Source organism: Mesoplodon bidens (genome assembly GCF_964165515.1).
Source record: "Mesoplodon bidens genome assembly, chromosome: 8".
NCBI lineage: Eukaryota > Metazoa > Chordata > Mammalia > Artiodactyla > Ziphiidae > Mesoplodon > Mesoplodon bidens.
In genome coordinates this window covers 107573617-107592970 of record NC_138165.1, presented here as the reverse complement: position 1 = coordinate 107592970, position 19354 = coordinate 107573617, and the positions used below count along the sequence as shown (strand labels likewise).

At 48.9% G+C, this 19354-nt stretch overlaps 1 protein-coding gene and 1 pseudogene across 2 annotated transcripts; one reads left to right on the top strand and one right to left on the bottom strand.

Annotated features, from left to right (window-relative positions):
* The first annotated feature begins 270 nt into the window (after window positions 1-270).
* HJURP (Holliday junction recognition protein) lies at window positions 271-17075 on the top strand. Its single transcript, XM_081243096.1, has 9 exons — window positions 271-419; window positions 629-695; window positions 3149-3204; window positions 6616-6709; window positions 8985-9049; window positions 10235-10327; window positions 11831-11909; window positions 14000-15594; window positions 16794-17075. The coding sequence occupies exons 1-9, from the start codon at window positions 324-326 to the stop codon at window positions 16833-16835; spliced, it is 2187 nt and encodes a 728-aa protein (XP_081099222.1). The 5' UTR covers window positions 271-323; the 3' UTR covers window positions 16836-17075.
* Window positions 17076-17577: 502 nt separating this feature from the next.
* LOC308621620 (RNA transcription, translation and transport factor protein-like) lies at window positions 17578-18596 on the bottom strand (annotated as a pseudogene). The gene has a single exon. The product of its transcript is annotated as an RNA transcription, translation and transport factor protein-like (transcript).
* Window positions 18597-19354: the final 758 nt, after the last annotated feature.

Sequence of the window (19354 nt, the reverse complement as noted above, 5' to 3'; positions counted from 1 at the left end):
TGTTGATTAACAAGCACAGGACGCGCGCACGGAAGGTCACGCCATCAACCTCCCAGCGTTAGGCGACGGATCCCCGCCTCCCCTTTCCGTTCCGTGAGCGCGCCCCGGGCAGGGCGGGGCCGGAAACTCGGGCACGGATTGGCTGGGAGAAAGCTGCGCCAACCTGTTTGAAAGGCCCAATCAGTGCCCTGCCTTTCCGAGACAGCCAATGGAAAACCGGAGGGGCGGGCCGGAAGGGCGGGAGTCGCTATTTGAACCGCGGCGCGGGGAGCGGCCCCCTGTTCGGCTTCCCGCCGCAGTAGGCACTTGGCTTTCCGTGCGCCATGGAGGGCGAGGTCCTGGGAGACGATGAGCTGCTGCGGAAGCTCAGGGACAGCCGCCGCCGCTTCCAGAGGCGCATGCAGCAGCTGATAGAGAAGGTGCGGCTCCCCCCGCTGGAGGGGACGGGGAGCGGGAAGGAAGAGGAAGGAGTAGGGGAGGGAGGAGGAGGCAGGGTTGGGGACTGGGGGGCAGAGACGGGGGTTCGGGACCCCCGAGACTTGCAGCCTCGCGCTGGCGCCTTCTCAGCCCGGGTCAGGGGTTCCCCTCGGCCCTCCGATCTGACGGGATGCCCCTTCCTCTCCCGCAGTACAACCATCCCTTCGAGGACTCCCCGGTGGTGCAGATGTCCACGCTGACCTACGAGACGCCCCAGGGTACGAGTCAGCCCCCCTTCCTGAATATTTACGGTTAAGAGTGTAACTAGAATAGTGTCCTACTAGAGTTTGAAATGCTGTCCCTGCTCTCTTGAAAATAAACCTTGTTCACCTAGTAGGTACTAAACCGTCACTAGTTCCCTTGAACCTATAAATTACTTAAATTACTTATTTCCAACAGAATTACTTATTAAGACAATTCTGATGACACATAGACGCACCCTCATTAAAAATGCCCCCGCCTGGGTTGGCATCCCCGCTGGCTGTTTAATAGCCATGTCAGCTTGGGCCCATTGCTTTAGCCAGGCTGTGACTCAGTTTCTTCACCTGTAAAATGGAAAGATGACAATAATATTTACTTGGCGTGGAGATTGTGACAGTTACAGAAGATGAAGCTCTTGGAACAGTGCCTGGCACTAGTAACAGTATTGACTGTTATTTGACCTGCTTGATTTGAGGTTCTGAGTACTTTGGAATTTGACCTGAATCTAAGGAGAGGGACCCATTCTGTTTAATGGTTGATGCTGCAAACTGACTTAAATCTCATGGATTCTCTTTGGTAAATAGCTGGAGAAAGTTTGCACTGGGTGAGGTCAGTGCCTGCCATTCAGCCTCATTCCAACTCAGTATTACCTACTAATGAAAGTGAATCTCAGACCCGGTTCTGCTGTGCACCGGACAGACAGACACAAAACAGTTTGTAATTAAATGAAATCCTAGCTCTGCTTTTTCAGCTGGCCTAGCCATACCCTGGGTGAAAAAATTTATTCAGGCAGAAGCTAAGGTATTCCAGTAGTAGGTTTCTGTTACTCTGGCCTCTGTCAGGTGGTGACAAGTCTAACCTGAATGCAGGACTCAGGAGTGTGTAGAAATCATTCCTAAGGGTGCTGTCAACGGGCTTCACAGTGTTCTCATGGCCTGTTCATGCAAGGATGGGCAGTGTCTGGAATGTTTTGGTCAATTCACATATCTTGAACATCACTAATTTCACCAGTGAAAACTCATTTCAGACTCCAGTTTGATGAGAACAGTAATCGAAGCATCAAACACTGTAGCATGTGGAAGACCTCCTGGAGAGCTTGTTGAAACAGATTCCTGGGGCCACTGACAGCAATGCTGGATGTGGATTCGGTGGGTCTGTGTTCTAACAAATTTCTAGCTGATGGGAGCACAGCTCCCTAGACCTGTAGCTTCCCCTGGAGAGGCACTTAGTTAGGGAGTGGCCTTTTTGGTTACATGCTAGCTGACCACTCTTACAGGGTGAATTCCTTCAATTTAAGGCAAAACCATAGTGGGTAGATTGGAACTAACAACCACACTGATGATGGTGAAGACAGCAGGTGAGTAATAGTCATTCACATGTTGACAGCTAAGCATATGCCTGTGCTTCTAAGAGTCTCAGGTTTCTCAGCACCCTGAGAGGTGGGCATTGTTAGAATCATCAGTGTTTCATAGCAGAGGATACAGCAGAGAGAAGTTAAGGAACTTGCCTGTGTCACTTAGCCAAAGTGGCAAAGCTTTGGTTTGACTCCCAAGCGCCTTTGTTCAAGCGTCACTCTGTTCTGGAAAGGCCACACAGCTCAGTGGTCAGGACCCCAGAGAGTCACTCCCCTGGGTTCACAGCCTGGCCTCACCACATGGGCAAGTGGCCTGGGCTGGTTATTTCACCTTCTTCTTTTGCCTCTGTCCCCATCTGTACAGTGAACTTGGTGAGTATCTATCCGAAAGAAACTAAGTACCATACGAGTTATATGTCAGTGAGTTGTAAATGAGGCGTACTTGGAAAGGGATAGACTGGAGCCTGGAAGAGTAAGCACCGTGTAATTATTGCTGCTGTTACCATCAGCAGCAGCCATCTCAAGCCTCACAACCCAACCATCCCTTCTTTATTAATTTGAATTTACCTGGGAGCCAACGGAGGTTTAGAGAGAGATTGAGTATCTCGCCCAGATCCTGCTAGCTAGTAAGTGCAGGACTCCAAAACTCAGTGTTTACCCCCTGTGCCGAGGGCTTGCTCTGTTAACGTGTACATTGTCCTGAGAAAGCACTTGCATGGTACATGGGGTAGAGAGGTTGCCCTTGAAAAGTGATCTCTCTCTCTGTAGTATATGGATTACTCTCAGTATATGTATTTTGAGGACAGCACTTGGCATACATATGTTCGTTGTTTCCATTTAATTTGTGGCTTAATGCTGGATTCAATGAGCTGCTTGCTGCCTACTAGGTAGGAGAGATTTTCGTTAATGACAGATTTTTGTCTAGTGTTCATTTTTGAAAAACCTTCAACCTCACAAAGAAGAGGAACAACAGAATATCAGGAATATGGCTTGGTTATGTCTTGGTTATGTTAGATCTTTCTGTTGCCTGTCACTTTGGTTTTCTTTGAATTCAGATTGAACAGAAACGCAGTATTCATGATTACTTAAGTAGTCATTTTTATTTCTTTTCTTAAGGATTGCGAATTTGGGGAGGAAGATTAATAAAGGAAAGAAATCCAGGACAAATCCAGGTATTCAATGTCAAATTTTATTGCCAACATGCCTTGCTGTGGAGGAAGGTTGATGTGAATAAAGGTGGAGCTGAGCTGGAACTGCGCCCAGGGGCCACTGCAGGGTGTCCTTCCACAGTTTTCTCACCCTAACTGCCTGCCCTATTTTCTTGTGTGTAAGGATTTACTGAGATGCATGTCTTCTGTTGCTTGTCAAGTGCAGGTAGGAGCTTGTGATGCTTATGCCCCTTGCATCCCCCTATGTTTCCCCTGCCATGGACCAAGGGGCTCTGACAACTGGAGCCCACCTGTAAGGTGGAGCCAGCTGGATAGACCTCCCCCATCCCCAGCTTCAGCCACAGCTACCAGCTTGCTTTGCTGGGTCCTTACAGGAAAGACCAAATCCAGGTCCTTCCTGGAAGGAAAAAGGTATCTTTCCCTCTTCTGAAAGGAGCAAGAGATTAGGGGGAGGGTGCCCTGTGCCGTTCACTACCTTTTAAAACCCAGGTGTGTTTTTCCCGAGTTTATCCATGGACACAGCAGCTATGTGACCTGTTACCTTCATGGGAGGGGCCTTCCTACTGTGAGGCCCAGGGTGTCTTGTTTTCTTGTGGCAGTGACTTTTGTAAGGATGTCTGGTATCCTCTTAATCACCATTTCTCACCATGTGGTGCTTCCTCATGGCCAGTTGGGGAGCCGGTGCCCAAGAATGAAAACATCAGTATTAGGGTTACATAGCAATTAACAGCAAATCTGAAATCAAGTTTCCTCCTGATTGGTTATTTTAACACATAATACATTTAGTCATAGAAATGTTAGAAATACATATAACTACTGAAAAGTAACCTGCCTCGTATACGCAGAGATAAGAGATAGTCACTAATAATAATAATATTTTAGTATACTGTGACTCCTGTGTATGTATTTATAAATACACATTTCTTTATCCCCTTTTCTCTTTTAAATACACTCTTTTTTACCCTCTTTTTTCCACTTAGTACATATTGTGAAAACTCCTCTTTGTCATCTGTTGTATAATTCAATCTCCTTTTTTAAAAAAAAACCTGCTCTCTTACTGACAGTCATTTAGCTATTCTCACTTTCCTTTATTATAAGGCAGGATCAGCACTCTTTTCCTGCAAAAGTCTAGATCAGGGGTCCCCAACCCCTGGGCCATGGACCGGTACCGGCCGCACAGCAGGGGGTGAGCGGCAGGCCAGCGAGCGAAGCGTCATCTGTATTTGCAGCCGCTCCCCATCGCTCGCATCACCGCCTGAGCTCCGCCTCCCGTCAGATCAGCGGCAGCATTAGATTCTCACAGGAGCGCGAACCCTACTGTGAACTGCACATGCGAGGGGTCTAGGCTGCGCGCTCCTCATGAGAATCTAATGCCTGATGGTCTGAGGTGGAGCCGAGGCGGTGATGCGAGCGCCGGGGAGCGGCTGCAAATCCAGATTCTCATTAGCAGAGAGGTTTGACGGCACAGAGACCATCATAAATCAGTTGCTTGCAGACGCATATCAAAACCCTATCAGTGAGTGACAAGTGACAATTAAGCTGCATCTTATGGAGTAGACTGGACATAAGCAACACACTTCGAGTGTCACTGTCTCCCATCACGCCCAGATGGGACCATCTAGTTGCAGGAAAACAAGCTCAGGGCTCCCACTGATCCTGCATTATGGTGAGTTGTACAATTATTTCATTGTATATTGCAATGCAATAATAGAAATAAAGGGCACGATAAATGTAATCATACACTTGAATCATCCCCAGACCATCCCCCCACCCCCACCCCCCAACCCTCCCGCCCCGGTCCATGGAAAAATTGTCTTCCACGAAACCGGTCCCTGGTGCCAAAGAGGTTGGGGAGCGCCGGTCTAGATGGTAAATATTTTAGGCTTGGCTGCCCATGTGGTCTCTGCTGCAGCCACTCAGCTCTGCATCGTAAGGGGAAAGCAGCCAAGGACAATAGGTGAACAGACAGGTACAGCAATGTTCCAATAAAACTTTATTTATAAGACGCCTGTTCCATACAGAGACGGAGACATTCTTATCTCTTCCCAGTGCTGTCATCCCTATTCAGTAAATGCCAAGAAGTGGGATCATTCTGTCAACGGATAGGCATGCTTTAAATTACACATAATAATGGTACCCACTGATCAGCCAGTGCTTGAATGGTCTTGGCGGCAAAGCGTTCCCATCCGGACATTTATTTAATGTTTTTACTTAAAATTAGGAGGAGCCCTCCCTGGAATCTACGGAATTTTAAGCCCCTTTCCTGGGATTAGAAACCTGGGCGTGGTCTGTGATGACAACTCAGAGGTCCACTGCCTCACTCAAGTCACCACCTGCTGCCTGTCCTGGGGCTGTGGAGGCAATGGGCCCCGTGGACCGTGCATTGACTCAAGGGTTTGTCCTATCACATGGCCTGGGTTCTCTTTCCGACCCCAGAGCTGCCCGTAGTTAGACGCTGGTGCCGACTGGCTGCTTCCCCACGATTCTCAGGCCAAGTTCTGTGATGCCTCCGGACACTCTGCCCTATCCCAGCTCACCCAAGGCAAAGGTGGTGACATCCCCCAGGCAGGATTCACAGACACCTAGGAGATGATGCCTGGGCGCTGCCCCGAAAGGGACAGGCCTCACCACGTTCTCACTCCTGTTCTTGCAAGGCTGGGGTAGTCCTAAAAATATTTTAGCCCATCTGGCATCTTGAATTCTCCAATCTCCCTAATGAGAGCCCATCCATGGCATTCGTTATGGTTGTTAGAGAGGCCAGTTGTGTAGATGAGGCTCTAGAGAGGGAAGTATGGCCTCCTCGGGGGCGGCCCACTGACTGCCCTGCAGGCTGAGTCCTGGTCAGGACAGCTGACCGCCCCATGGCCAGAGCTCAGGTTGAAAGTGGCTCCCCAAGCCAGGGTCCCACCACATGCTGAGGCTTTTAAAGGAATTGTAGGTCTCATGACATGGAGATAAACTCACTGTTAAGATAAAAAAGTCACAGAAAGTCCCCCAGGGGCCTCTTGAATTTCCAGATTCTACCTGAGGATCTGGTGACAGTTGTGTTCCGTTTTGTTCTTGTTCTGTTTTGGCCTTGGCCCTGTGCTTGCCTCCAGGCCAGGGCGTTCTGGGCCTGTGCACTCGTGCCCCTGTTTCCCCGCTTTCTCTGCTCCATCAATAACCATCCAAGTGGTTTCTAAGGCAGCAGCCCTTGGCACGGCCAGAGGAAGAAAGCTTTGTTTTCCAAGGGTAAGCTTGTCTATCTCCTAGGAGTTTTGAGGCCTTTTGTACCGTAATATTCTAGAAGAGAAGCCCCAGGAAACTTCCTGTTCTCTCATACACTAAAGGAAGAGGAAGGATCGTCGGTGTGTTACTTGACAGTGGCTTTGAAATGTGTTATGACCGAATCAAGCGTATCTTATCGACTTCAAGGGCTCCCCGGTGAAGACGGACGACAGGACAGATGGACCCACGCGAGTCCCAGCTGGAGGTCACGAGCTTCCCTTGCCCTGCACACAAGTTGAGGGTGAGTGTCCTGGCACTAGAAAGCCAGGTCCGGAGGGACGTGGGTTTTTTGTCAGAACATTTCAAGTCTAGATCCCTCACTCTGACTTTTTCCAAGGTGTATTTTAAAAAATAAAACATTTGAAAGTGCCCTGTTACTTCTTTCTAAGCTCTTCTAAGGAGCTGTCTCGCTCACAGTTACATTGTGGTACCTGACACATAAACGGTACTCGAATATTCTAGAATAATAAAGCCCTCACCCCCCCACCCACCCATTTTGTTTTGTTTTGACCTTTTGCCAAAAAAGAAAAAAAAAAAGGTTAATCTCAAGAATTTATTAACAGTAAGACTTTGATGTGCCCTTGCGGGCTGGTGTCATGGACCACTAACTCCTACGCGCCCTGCAGGCGTCCTTTCTCCTGCTTCCTGTTCCCGTGGGGCCTCCTTTCCCTTCCTCAGGCTAGCCGTGCTGCTGAGCCCCTGGCCCAGTCTGTTTTCTTAGAAATCCACCCATCATCTTTCTTTCCTTCTGTCCCAGCCTCTCCCTCTACCCTGGGTACATCCCATCAGCTCTCACCTTGAACACACAGAACGGAATTCATATCTCCCGTCTCGGGCCCCTTTCTAGCTGCCTCCCCGTGTTCACCTTCCCTTCACGACCCAGTCTGTAACAGTGGCCCATTTCACCGCCTCTGGTGTTCTTGGCCCCGTGCCCACCTCAGCTGGGCCCCTTCTGGCTTCTGGCTCCGGCTCAAAAGCACACCTTGTGGTGAGGCTCCCGGCGGCCCCGTGGCTGAATCCGGTTGGCATTCTTTGATTGTTATCCTGTTGTCCTCTCAGTAGCATTCAAAGCTTCTGGAAAGTCTGGCCGTGGCCTCAGTGCCCCTGAGCCCCCCGGGCTTTCTCCCTCCTCTCAGCCCCTCTATCGTCCCACCTCCCACCTTCGCTGGTGCCCTTTCCCGAGAGTTGGGCATCTTTGTCCCTCACTCCAGTGGAATCCCCTGCCCAGACCCCCTCTGGGTGTGTTTATTGCCAGCGGCCTCTCTCCTTGAACTCTTTGTCTGCACTCTGCCTATCTCAGCTCAAAAAGCCAACCCAGCAGACCTGTCCTCAGGACAAGGCCACCACCGTCTTCCCTGTAGAATGAGCCAGAAACTCAGCATTCCTCTTGGCCTCAGCCCCTCCCTCTTCCTCATGTCTGAGACAGTGCTGTCCCGTGCCTTTGCCACCACCGTCTCTCTTGCCCCTCTGCCCCATGCCTCCACGGTGCCAGCTCCTGTCTCCACCTGGCCTCCACCCCGCTGACACCTTTAAACGTGCGAATCTGGTCACGTGGCTTCTCTGTTCAAAGCACTGCAATGGCTGCCCATTCCTCTGAGAGTGAAAAGAATTCAGACCATGCCTGACCTGCCCACTGTCTTTTCGCTGCCCCCTGGAAGCCCCCTGGTCCCCAGATCAGAGCAGACTCCCACTTTTACCTGTGTTCTCCACACCTGGCTCTTCCCCTTGTGGCAGCTAAACAGCTGAGTAATTACAGACTTTGTAATTGTTCTTGAACACCCATGTCCTGTGGGACTGGCCTTTCTGCAGCCTTTGTCCGCCCTGCCCAGGCCCTTGCTCGCACTGGGCAGTCAGAAATATGGGTTGAGTCCTAAAGGGGAACCCGGTGGTCTTTCAGATCAGAACTAGAAAGAGCTTGATGGAGATGTTTACTCATGGGTGTTATTTGTTTACCGGTATCAATCCAAATTTTAACTCCATAAAGCCTTGGGTCCGTGAATTTCCTGCACTGCTTGAAATCAGTAAAAACAGTTCTTCTTGAGCTGAACTGTCCAGTGTGGTAACCACCAGTCACCTGTGACTATTCAAATTCACTGAAAATTAAGTGAAGTTTCAAATTCAGTTCCCTAGCCTCCCTACCCACATTCCACGTGTTCAACAGCCATGTGTGGCTAGTGGCTGACATCCTGGACAGCAGCTGGGGGACCTTCCGCCATCACAGAAGGTTCTATTGGACAGTGCTGGCCTAGAGGGACTCAGCTTCCAGGATCAGAGGCCATGGAAAGAGCCAGAGGTGATACAAAAGTTGCTTGCCCACGTCTCCCCGACTCTGGGCATGTTCCTGTTCTGATGGTTTCTCTGCATGGCGACAGATGGCCACGTCCCTATTAAAGGGGGCCACTTGAAGCAATAGGAGTTTTCAGTGTAAGGTGTACTCAAGCAATGCGAAAACTATCCTCGAGAGAAAAATGCAAGCTTTCTTTAAAAATTCTGATGGAAATTTCCTTTGCTTTCAGATTCAGTAAGCAGTGACACTGAGACAACTTTATTCCAGGAAGATGTGGTTGCTGGTAACTTGATGGTAAGGCCTGTCTTTTGTAATGAGGGACAGAGTTGAGGCTTGGGGACAAGTACCCATTCTCACGACCTGCATCTTCCTGTAAGTCCCCTTCTGAGGCTCGCTCTTTGCTGACATCACCCCTCAGGTCTCTGTCCCCACGTTCAGATCCCCTAAGGCAGCAAGTCACCCCTTCTCCGTTCAGCACGTACTGTCCCAGTTCAAGACTGATTTGCTGAACTTACGTAAATGTTGGGTGATGTTCCCTCTGCAAATAGAACAATCCCGGTGTGCCCTGGGCCTTGACCAACCTCACAGTGTAGAAAGTTGGGTTCTGAGTCGGTCTTTCCCCATAGAGACGGTGTCATAAGGGAGGTGCTCTGGGGAGCGTTTCCAGGTCAGCCCTCGGGATGGACAGGAACACACAGGACAGAATCCACCTGAGCCTCTGACCTGACCCCTGGGTCAGATGCCAGAATAGCCGGCATGTGGTTTTCCTCTAAAAGCACTACTTTTGTGCAGAGGTTTGCCCACACACCCGTGTGTGACTTGTAGTGTCTACCTAGAATTAGGTAGTGGCCCTGGGGGAGGAAAGGGGTGCATTGTGAGGTATTGTGTCGGGGTGGCAGTGAAGGGGAGCAGGCGGCCCTGACGGTAAAGGGCCGAGGTGTCGGCCATTCCCCGGTGTGTTCCTGTGACCCCCCAGCCTGCAGCCCCGGGCCCTGACTGAGCCCCACCGGGGTGCACAGTGGAGGCTGAGGCCCCCTATTTCCAATGCATGGCAGGTGAGGGATAGGAGAGGCAAGGGTTCCTGCCCCCTGAGTCGGACACTGAACTTCTTTTCTTATAAACATACCAACTGGGGTCAATTCCAGTAGTTGTGTCCTACACTCGCGGAATATTGTTTCTTTTTTTCTCTTGTTCTAGTAATATTGTCATAAACTTCTCCAAACTGGTATGTTTTGTCTTTCTATTTTCTTTTGGATTGTTACCATTGGGTCAGTTCCCTAAAGTCGGATTCCAGGGTCAGGTAGATTTTCAGAGGGGGCTGGACCACTTTGTGCTGCTAACAGCAGGAGGTGAAGAAGTGACTTTGAGGAACTTCATTTAAAGACATGTACAGTAACCAGCTTGCCAGTGTGTCCCAGGATCCCAGAGCTCGGCCGTACCCAGCAGCTCTTACGAATACTGACTTCTCTTTGGTGTCAGCCTGCAGTGCCCTGGAGCCCATTGAAAAATGAGCTAAGGAGGAAGTACTTGACACAAGTGGATATCCTGCTGCAGGATGAAGGGTCTTTGGAGGTAATGTTTCCTAGGGTGTGTCTTCATATAAGTAAACCATGAACTAGAGACACACTGAGGTGTCATCTCATCTTGTTCACTCGCTACAGAGCCTGCAAAGAGCATTTCAATGGCTGTTTGCAAACCGTTTCGCTCACAGGCTCCCCAGTTCCTGCTCTTCCTGAGTAAACACTCTGGGACCCTCGGGCAGCGGGATCGGCTACCCGCTGTGCTCTGGGCAGCTCACAGGATCTAGTAGGGCCCCCACCCTCAGGTAGAGGGCTTTTAAGCTGCAGAATTAGGGAAGCTGTAGCGGCCACCTCCCTCCTTCCCTGCCGTGACCGGGGCTGCCACGGGCCGCAGGGCGCCTGTTCTGCCTGCTTCAGCCGTGATGTTGGCAAGATCGGGGGCTGCGGTGGACCCCGTGGGAGGTGGGCAGCTCATCAGCCCCTCTCCTAGGCCTGGTGCCCTCCACCTTCCACGGCAGCCAGTTTCCTGGAGCTTTGCCTGAAGGAGAGCAAAAGGCTAAAGGTGGAGTTTCACGCAAGGATGCCAACTCTTTAGTTTTCCAAGTTCTGTCAGTCTCATCTCCTAAAACAAAGGACTTTTTTTTTTAATTTATTAATTAATTTATTTTTTGTCTGTGTTGGGTCTTCGTTTCTGTGCGAGGGCTTTCTCTAGTTGTGGCGAGCGGGGGCCACTCTCCATCGCGGTGCGCGGGCCTCTCACTATCGCGGCCTCTCTTGTTGCGGTGCACAGGCTCCAGACGCGCAGGCTCAGTAGTTGTGGCTCACGGGCGCAGTTGCCCCGTAGCATGTTGGATCCTCCCAGACCAGGGCTCGAACCCAACCCATGTCCTCTGCATTGGCAGGCAGACTCTCAACCACTGCGCCACCAGGGAAGCCCCCAAAGGACATTTTAATACCAAATAACTAGGCAGTATGTGTTCTGGAATAAATAATTCATCTCAGAGGCAGCCAACTTAACAGGAGCGTGGATATTTTCTTATGCTGCTGCTGACAGTGAGAAGCCTGTATCTGAACGAGCGGATGTATGGGAAATGCCTTTTTCCTTTGTCTGGAAGCAGCAAGCGTGGCCTTTTGGTCGCCCTGCCGGTCAGGGAAGGAGGCCAGGGCCGGGACCAGCTCTGTTGTCCCAGCGACGGGTTCTCCTTCCCTCCATCTGCCTGGACTGGCTGTCCTTGCTGTCAGAGGATAACAGTGGAGGAGGAAAAGCCGCCAGACCTCCCGAGAGAGATTCTGGCAGACGTGGGGCAGTGGTGGCCCTTGGGGGGCAGGGGGCGGTACCTGGAGGCCATGGGGGCAGAGCTCCTGGATCTTGCTAAGACGGCTCTTCCCACCACTGCTGGAGGCCCAGCCGGCCGCTGTCTGTCATCATGGTCGCGTGTGTCACCACTGCAGCCGCAAATGGATGCGCCGTCTGTGGTTGGGAGAGCAGTTGGAGCAGGAAGCCCGAGCCGACACCTGATAACTCCTTTGTTAAAGTCATCTGCTTTGATTTCAGTGTGCCGGTTACGGAGAGGGAAAGGACACCCGTGTGACCCTGGTCCCTTCATTGGCCTCGCCCGCCAGGCCTGCCCGAGGTGAGTGTGACATAGAAACTTTGCACGGACCATTCACTTGTGGTAGAGCCACGGCGCCCTGAGCTGGGCGTGTTTCATCACCATGAACTGTGAGAGACACGTGCACGTCATAGGTAAACTAGTACGTGTTAAGAAACAAAGGGCTCTTTCCTTCCGGGACTCGCATGCTAATTGCTAATTAGCTCTTTATCCCAACTTAGCATTTTGAAAATTTTTGAATCTCCAGAAATGTAGGACTCATACAATAAACATCCTTTACCTACATTTGCAATTCACATTTTGTCACGTTTGCTTTATCACTCCCGACATACACGCATGTACACGTGTGTATATGTATTTGCATTCATGTATATACCATCCCTAAATGCTTCAGTGTCTCCGAAGAACAGGCTGAGTCCCCTCAGAACCACATTTAACTTGGCACACGTTGAAATGTCACAGTGACACAATACATTTTTACCCAGTCATGCCATCGTTGTCCTTTGCAGCCTTTTTTGTTTGTTTAACCAGCTCAGGACCCACTGGGGCACCACCTGTCGTGCTGACTGTCTCCTTCAGTCCAGAAGGGCCCCTCGGCCTTGCTGTTTTCACCATCATCATCTTTGCCATCAATGACTTTCTTGAATAGTCCTGGCCTCCAGTAGATTTGCAGAATGTCCTTCAATTTGGACTTATATGTGGTTAAGTTTATGTTAAACGTTATTGGCAAAAATACTACACAGGTGACGTTTTTGTCCTCTCAGGACATCCTGTCAGCCTGTCCCATTGTTGGTGACTTGAGTCTGGTCGCACAGTTAAGGCAGGCCCCACCAGATTTCTCACTGCAGAAGTGCCTTTTATCCTTGGAGTCATCTGTGGATGACCCCTTGAGGTTGCCTGGTAGCCTTTTCCCCAGAACCCACGCCCCCCATGGTTTTTAGCATCTCGCCATGACTGTTGCCTGAGCTGGGGCTGAACACAGGCCTTTTCTGGTCCTGCCATTCCCCCCGCCTGCATTCGTTGGCATTCTTGTATAAAGGAGGCTGAGCTGTCTCCCTTCCATTTCTTTTTTTTCCCTTCCTTTATCCTCCCCAACGTGCTTTTTCTTTATTTAACTCTTCCAGAATCAGTAAGAACTCATGGACTTTTTTTTTTTTTTTAATTCACATAAGAATCTGTTGTCAGTTTTCATCACCCATTAAGCCTGGAGGAGCCCCTTCCGTGCTGGCTGCTGCGTCCTCCGACCTGTCCCCGTGGGGTTTGGAGCTCTTCATCCCCCACCCTGATTCCAGAGTTTTCCCCCAGCCCCCGCTGACTCCTCCTTAACAACGAGGCTCATTTGGCCAGTCGTGCAGCACAAAGTAGCCTCAGGATCACAGCACCTGGTACCACTCTGCTCAACAATGTGCTGAAGAAGGTTCCAGATCTCCAAGCAGCATTATATTATCCTCATTATATTATCCTCAGATAATATCCCACTGAGGGAGCACGTTCAGAGTTATTTGGATTCTATTTTCTCTTTTGGTTGTTGTCAGTCTGACATACAATCAGGGTCATTTTCCCTGTCTGTATTCAGTTTTAGAGTTATCCCCATCTTTGTTGGTTTAATTTTATTTTTCTAATATGTAAAACATTTAACATGATGCAAAAGTCAAAGCTGTGTAAAGAGGTGTGTTCAGGAGTCTTCCCCCTTCCCTACCCAGCCCTGTAGGCAAACAGGGTCATTATTTTCTGGTTTCTAATTAATCTTTGACAAGGCAACCAATTTCCAAACCATCACACAGGGAAGGAAGACTCCTTTTAGGAAGGTCAGTGGAGAGTAAATTGTTTTGGTAGCTAGAAAGAAATCTCTGAGAAGAGTCTATTCCCAAATATTTGTGAATTTTTCTTTTGCTTTTGTTTTTCGTATTGCTTAAAAAGAAATCACAATGTTATGTTATACTCCTAAAACTAACATAATGTTATATGTCAGTTATATCTCAATTAAAAATAATAATTAAAAAAAAAAAACCCATGCTGGTCCCCATCCAGCCTTCGGTTCCCTGATCTCTGCGTGTGGTCGGTTTTAAATGGTTAACATGCCTTTGCCTTGTGTGTGTGTGTTTCTCCAGGATACTACGGTGACATCTCTGAAGAGAGCCCCGGTGGCCCATTTCAGCCAACTTCATTGCCCAGAGAGGGTGATGCTTCACGCTCTTGCTCAGCAGGCCTGGCCCTGGTGCCGAGGGGTGATGGCATCTCCTTCCAGGGAGGGACCGCTGGCAGCAGCTTCTCAAGCAGCCGATGCTCTGAGGCTGAGGACATCTGCAACGCGACACTCAGCGATCTGTACGCGGGCATGCTGCACTCCATGAGCTGCCTGCTGGGTGTGAGGCCCTCCTGCGTCATCTCCACCAAGACGTTCATCCGCCAGAACTGGAGCTCCAAGCGGAGGCACAGGTGTAAGAGCAGAATGAACAGAACGAGCTGCAGAGGAGGCGGGCGCTCTAGGAGGAGCCCCCAGGAGAGACGTCCACCTAGCTCCGAACCTGCGAAGGACGTGGCAGTGTTAAGAGATCGCGAGAACATACTCGATGTTTCTGGCCATAAGATGGGTTTAACATTGGGGAGGGCTTTTCTTGAAGTAAACAAAGCCCAGATCCACGCATTCGCTTCACACTGGAAGGAGTTTCCGAGAACGCCTCAGAAGCATCATTCTTCATTGACTTACTTAGACTCCAATGCAGTGTATCATCTTGATCAGGAAAATAGATTCATGACATTAAAGTGGTTGATTTCTCCTGTAAAAATAGGTTCTAGACCCAGAGTACCGCCGGGCGAGGGAGGGAATCGTTATAGGGAGATCGAAATCAGATTTGACAAGCTTCATCAGGAATATTGCTCGAATCTTAGGAAGCAGCCCTGCCTGACTTACCTTCCCAGCTCCTCGGCTGTGGATGTGTACAGAGGTGGTCCAGCAAGCCCTGGTAGCCCCCAGGGCGTAGAAGCCCACAGGCCGACTAGCCCTCTCCGCAGAGCAAAAGCTAAGAGGTTGAGTGAGGCTTTTGAAAGCCTGGGCAAAAGATCTATCAGAGAGGGTAGCTGCCCACCAAAGAGTGATTCCTTCCCTTCACTTTCAAAGACCAACTGCACATGCAGCCCGGGCCGCTCGGAGCAGACCTCTGACCTTGCTTGTCAAGGAAATGATCTGGGAGGATTTAGGAAGTCAGTATCGCGCAACAAAGCCATTTCAGTACCCAGGGTACAACCTCCAGGCTATGCCAGGGATCGTTACAATGACATTAAAGAAAAATTTGACAAGCTTCATCAAAAGTATTGCCAAAAATCGCTTCAGCAGACGCATGTGCCTTCATGTACCAGAGCATCTCCAGATAAAGCAAGTGTGGGAGTTCGGTATCAAAAGGAAGACTTCTTAGGAAAATTCCAGCCAGACTCTGGTTCCCAGGGCCCCCCAAACTTGTCATCATCACCCCAGCAGAGCATTAAAAGTCCTCTCGGCTCAAACACAATTGGGGCCCCTCCCTCTACAGGTTTTGCTCTCGATGCCAGCTGGGGCCATCAAGTCCCCACAAAACGACGCCGATTATCAGACCCTCAGGGGTACAGACGGTGGGCTGGACCCTGGGATTTCTCACCTGTGGGCAGAGCCATCCCGAGGCCTGGGGAAGAGGCTGGCTCTTTACAGCCCACCTGGGAAGAGAAGAAGGTACGTTTCTGTTTGTCGAATGTGGGTGTTTGGCAACAGGATTCTTAGGTGTTAATTTTCCGAACTTTCTCCCAAATTCTTTTCCTTCCTCTAAAATCAGCATTTTCACACATTTTCTATTGGAGTGCATTTAGGGGATGTTTCTAAAAAGCGTCCCTTAAGACACTCTATCCCATCCTTGTCACAGTGTCACTTCCAGCCTCTTCACCTCACACTCAGAACGTAGCTGTTGCAGGCAAAACTGATCTAGAATTGACGACTCTGACCCCTTCTGGATCCCTCCTGGGGACAGAGCAGGAGTCAGCCCTTGAAGGACCCCCAGCAGCATCCCACACACGTGAGGAGCCGGACCACACGCTGCTGCTCGGCCCACGGTCTCCTGTCCTCCCCACTGAAGCCCATCTGTTCCCCAACCTTGGCCACGGTTTAGCTTGTTCAGGTGCCTTAAGCTGAAGCTTTGCCCTGCGTGCACCATTGTATCTTCTCCAGAGGCAAGCCACCCTGAGTGGTTAAATTTTCTCACGTGGGTGCCAGCTTTCCCAGCATGCATTTCAGCATGTTGCACGCAGGGAATTGAACGATGTATCCCGAGTCCATGTCACTTGTCCACTGGCTGATGGGATCTGACTGAGTTTGGTTTGGCCGGCTCCTTCTGGAACTACAATATAAACATACTTAACCATTTTTCTGTATTTTCTTTTCTTTCTCTACTTAACATTATAAATTTCTTGAAAGGGACCGAATCCTCATGAGCTGTGCACGCAAGGAATTTTAAGGGCTAACCTCTGAGTGCCCTCTGTGCTCCAGGCCGTGTTAACCCTTTTTCACACCTTCCTTCCTTAATTCCTTCCTTAATGCGAACACTTTGATTAGATAGGTTCTGTCCAATAGGCAGTGCCAGCTCTGCTTCTTATAAGGAAATGTAGTCTTAACTGCTGAATCCACACAGGCAGTGCACGGCTGGGCCAGGATTCGAAAGCCCGTGGCCTTAACCACCAGTTTGCACTGCCTGCCTGAGGGGTTACTGTTACTTTTTTTTTCTTTACGTTCCGTAGGGTATTTATTAAGCATCATAGCATTCTCTATAATGACTCAAATATTTATATATATTCAATGGAGTTGAATACAACAGTTAAGCTTTTGGGGGCAGGCAATGGGAATTGTGGAATTATACTGAAATCCTTTTTTTTTTTTTTTAGAGGAAAGAACAACACATCTTTCAGGATGGAAGAGAAAAGTGATTTCGTGTTAGAAAACCTCAAAGCTGAAAATCCATTGCCAAGTTATTCTGAAGTATTCCCTCTTTCCTCTCTGATTTTTATGTATTTTTTTAAATTCTCAAGAATATGTGACAACTTGCTTTGCTTATCTGCCCTTCAAAGCAAATTTCTATGAAATTGGTTCCGTTGAGATGACTCTCTGGGTTCTTGGAAATTATGTGAATAAAGTTGACCAATTAAAATTTTTAATGTTATTCTTTATAGGCCGATTTTTCTCATGTTTTCTTTGTTACATTTAGACGTGACCAGAGAATCCTCCCTTACATTTCCTATTTCCTTAGAGAAATCGTTTGCTATGAAACCTAAGTTTAAGCCCTGGATACAGTGATCCTGGAAGGAAAATACAGCTGCTTAGTCTTTTAAATTCAGACCCATGGGACTTGGTATCTTCCATAATAGGAGGTAGCAAATTGAACCATCGTACAACTTACCCATAAAATAATTCCTAACATTTTAATATTTTTAGATGAAAACATAAACAGTCCTGTGATGGTCCCAAAACACACTTGTAGCCACTCAGCACCCATGACACCTCATGATTTTTTTTTTTTTACCTTCCCAACTTTATTAAAGAAAATGCAGTGATGGTAAATATCTCTAGAACATAGTCAATTTTCTGGAATTCTTCCCTTGAAGACATGACGTTTCCAAACACATGCCAAAGCGTACATGGTTCCCAATTGTACTAAGTAGGTGAGAAGCTGAAATCCTAAAGTGTTCATCTTCCAACTTTCCCCAGTCTGTGGTCTGTCTTTGGATCGGCAATAATCGCCTGAACAGCTACTATGGCTTGATTAATCTTTGTCTGTAGCTCTCTGAGCTCCTCTATATGCAGCAGTTGCAGAATTTGAGCAGCTTCATGAAGAACTGCATTTACCTCCTGTGTCAAAACCAAGAATATGCTTGTCTAAAGCAACAGGCAAGCCCTCTTTTGTTTGATTTGCTTTAGCAACTACATCCTGTGTCAGGCGCTCCTGGGCCAAAATGCGAATTGCCTTAAGCATTACCAGGTAATCGTCATGACGCTGAATCTGAAGAAGGTTAGCCAAAGCCATTACACCAGCCTTAAAATCAGGATTATTTACATCCAAATTGATCAAGGCGCTGCATTGTCAGCGTTTTTTATATTATCAGGTACCAAGTCCTTGTATTTTTCAGCATTATCTCCATATTCAAGTCTAACAGCTAAACCAAGAAGCCAGTCGATTGCTTCTGGTCGATCTTGAATCTTGAAAGGACAGTTAACATCTCTGAGATACTTTTCAAAGAACTTGGGCCAGTCACTGCTTTGGATGTTTCTTAAATTACCTCTGTCTTCAATCTTGTAGTGTCTGATTTTCTGGTCTTCGAGCCAAACAATAAAGTTTCTAAATTCTGTTTCATCTTTGCAGTTGAAGCCGGCAGGGCTGTGGTAGTCGAGGGCCGTCAGCTTGCGTCGGAACATGGTGCCCGCTGCTCGCTCCGGTCCCCCGGGCTGCGGCCAGGACAGGAGAGGCGAGGAGGAGCGGGCGGCACAGACACCGGCAACGTGGCGAGAGCACACCTCATGATTTTTATTGGAGCTGTTTATAATAGGATATCACAGTGACTTTTTTTTTTTTTGGTCTTAATTTCTATGCCCTTTAATTTTGTCTATATTTTTGATACACATAACATTTAAATTTTTAAATTGTTTTTGTTTTTTTCAGTTGTAGAGACAGTTTCTCATCTAGGTCACCATAAGGTACAGAGGGCTTATTGGCTTGTACTGGAATGGTCCAAGGTAGACACTGGGAACGTAGGGAGCTCTGGCAATTCACTGGTTCTAGCATCTCTCTGGTGGAATTTCAATGATCTCCAAGTATAAATTCCCCCCTTATAACTTGGCCTTGGACAGTGACTTTTTTAAATAAAATATTTCAAGTACTCAGAACACAGCGACAAAACCCATGTACCAACATCCTGAGTAAATGGTTAATATATTGCTGTGTGTAATGGATTTTTTAAGTAAAAGTTTAGAGATGAGATTGAGTTGCACACCTTTCCTTCCCACCCTCCATCCCTAGGTGACCATTCTCCCTGTATTGATGTACCCTTTCCACCCACACCTTGTTTCACTAGGACATTACCTGCGTGTTTTACTCAGCTCTGGCTGCCGTAACAAAATATCAAAGACTGGGTACTTAAACAACAGAAGTTTGTTTCTGGAGGCTGGAAGACTGAGATCAGGGAGCCAGCACGGTCGGGCTCTGGGAGGACCCACTTCCTGGCCCCCAGACAGCCACCTTCTTGCCGTGTCATGTGGAGAGAGGAGGAGCTCTGGTGTCTCTTAGGAGGGCACTGATCCCGTCATGGGGGCCCCACCCTCGTGACCTCATCCAAACCCAATTACCTCCCAAAGGCCCTGTCTCAGCTACCATCACACTGGGGGTTAGGGCTTCCACTTGTGAATCTGGGGGGACACGTTCAGCCCAGAGCCCTGTGAACTGGCAGGGCCTGCA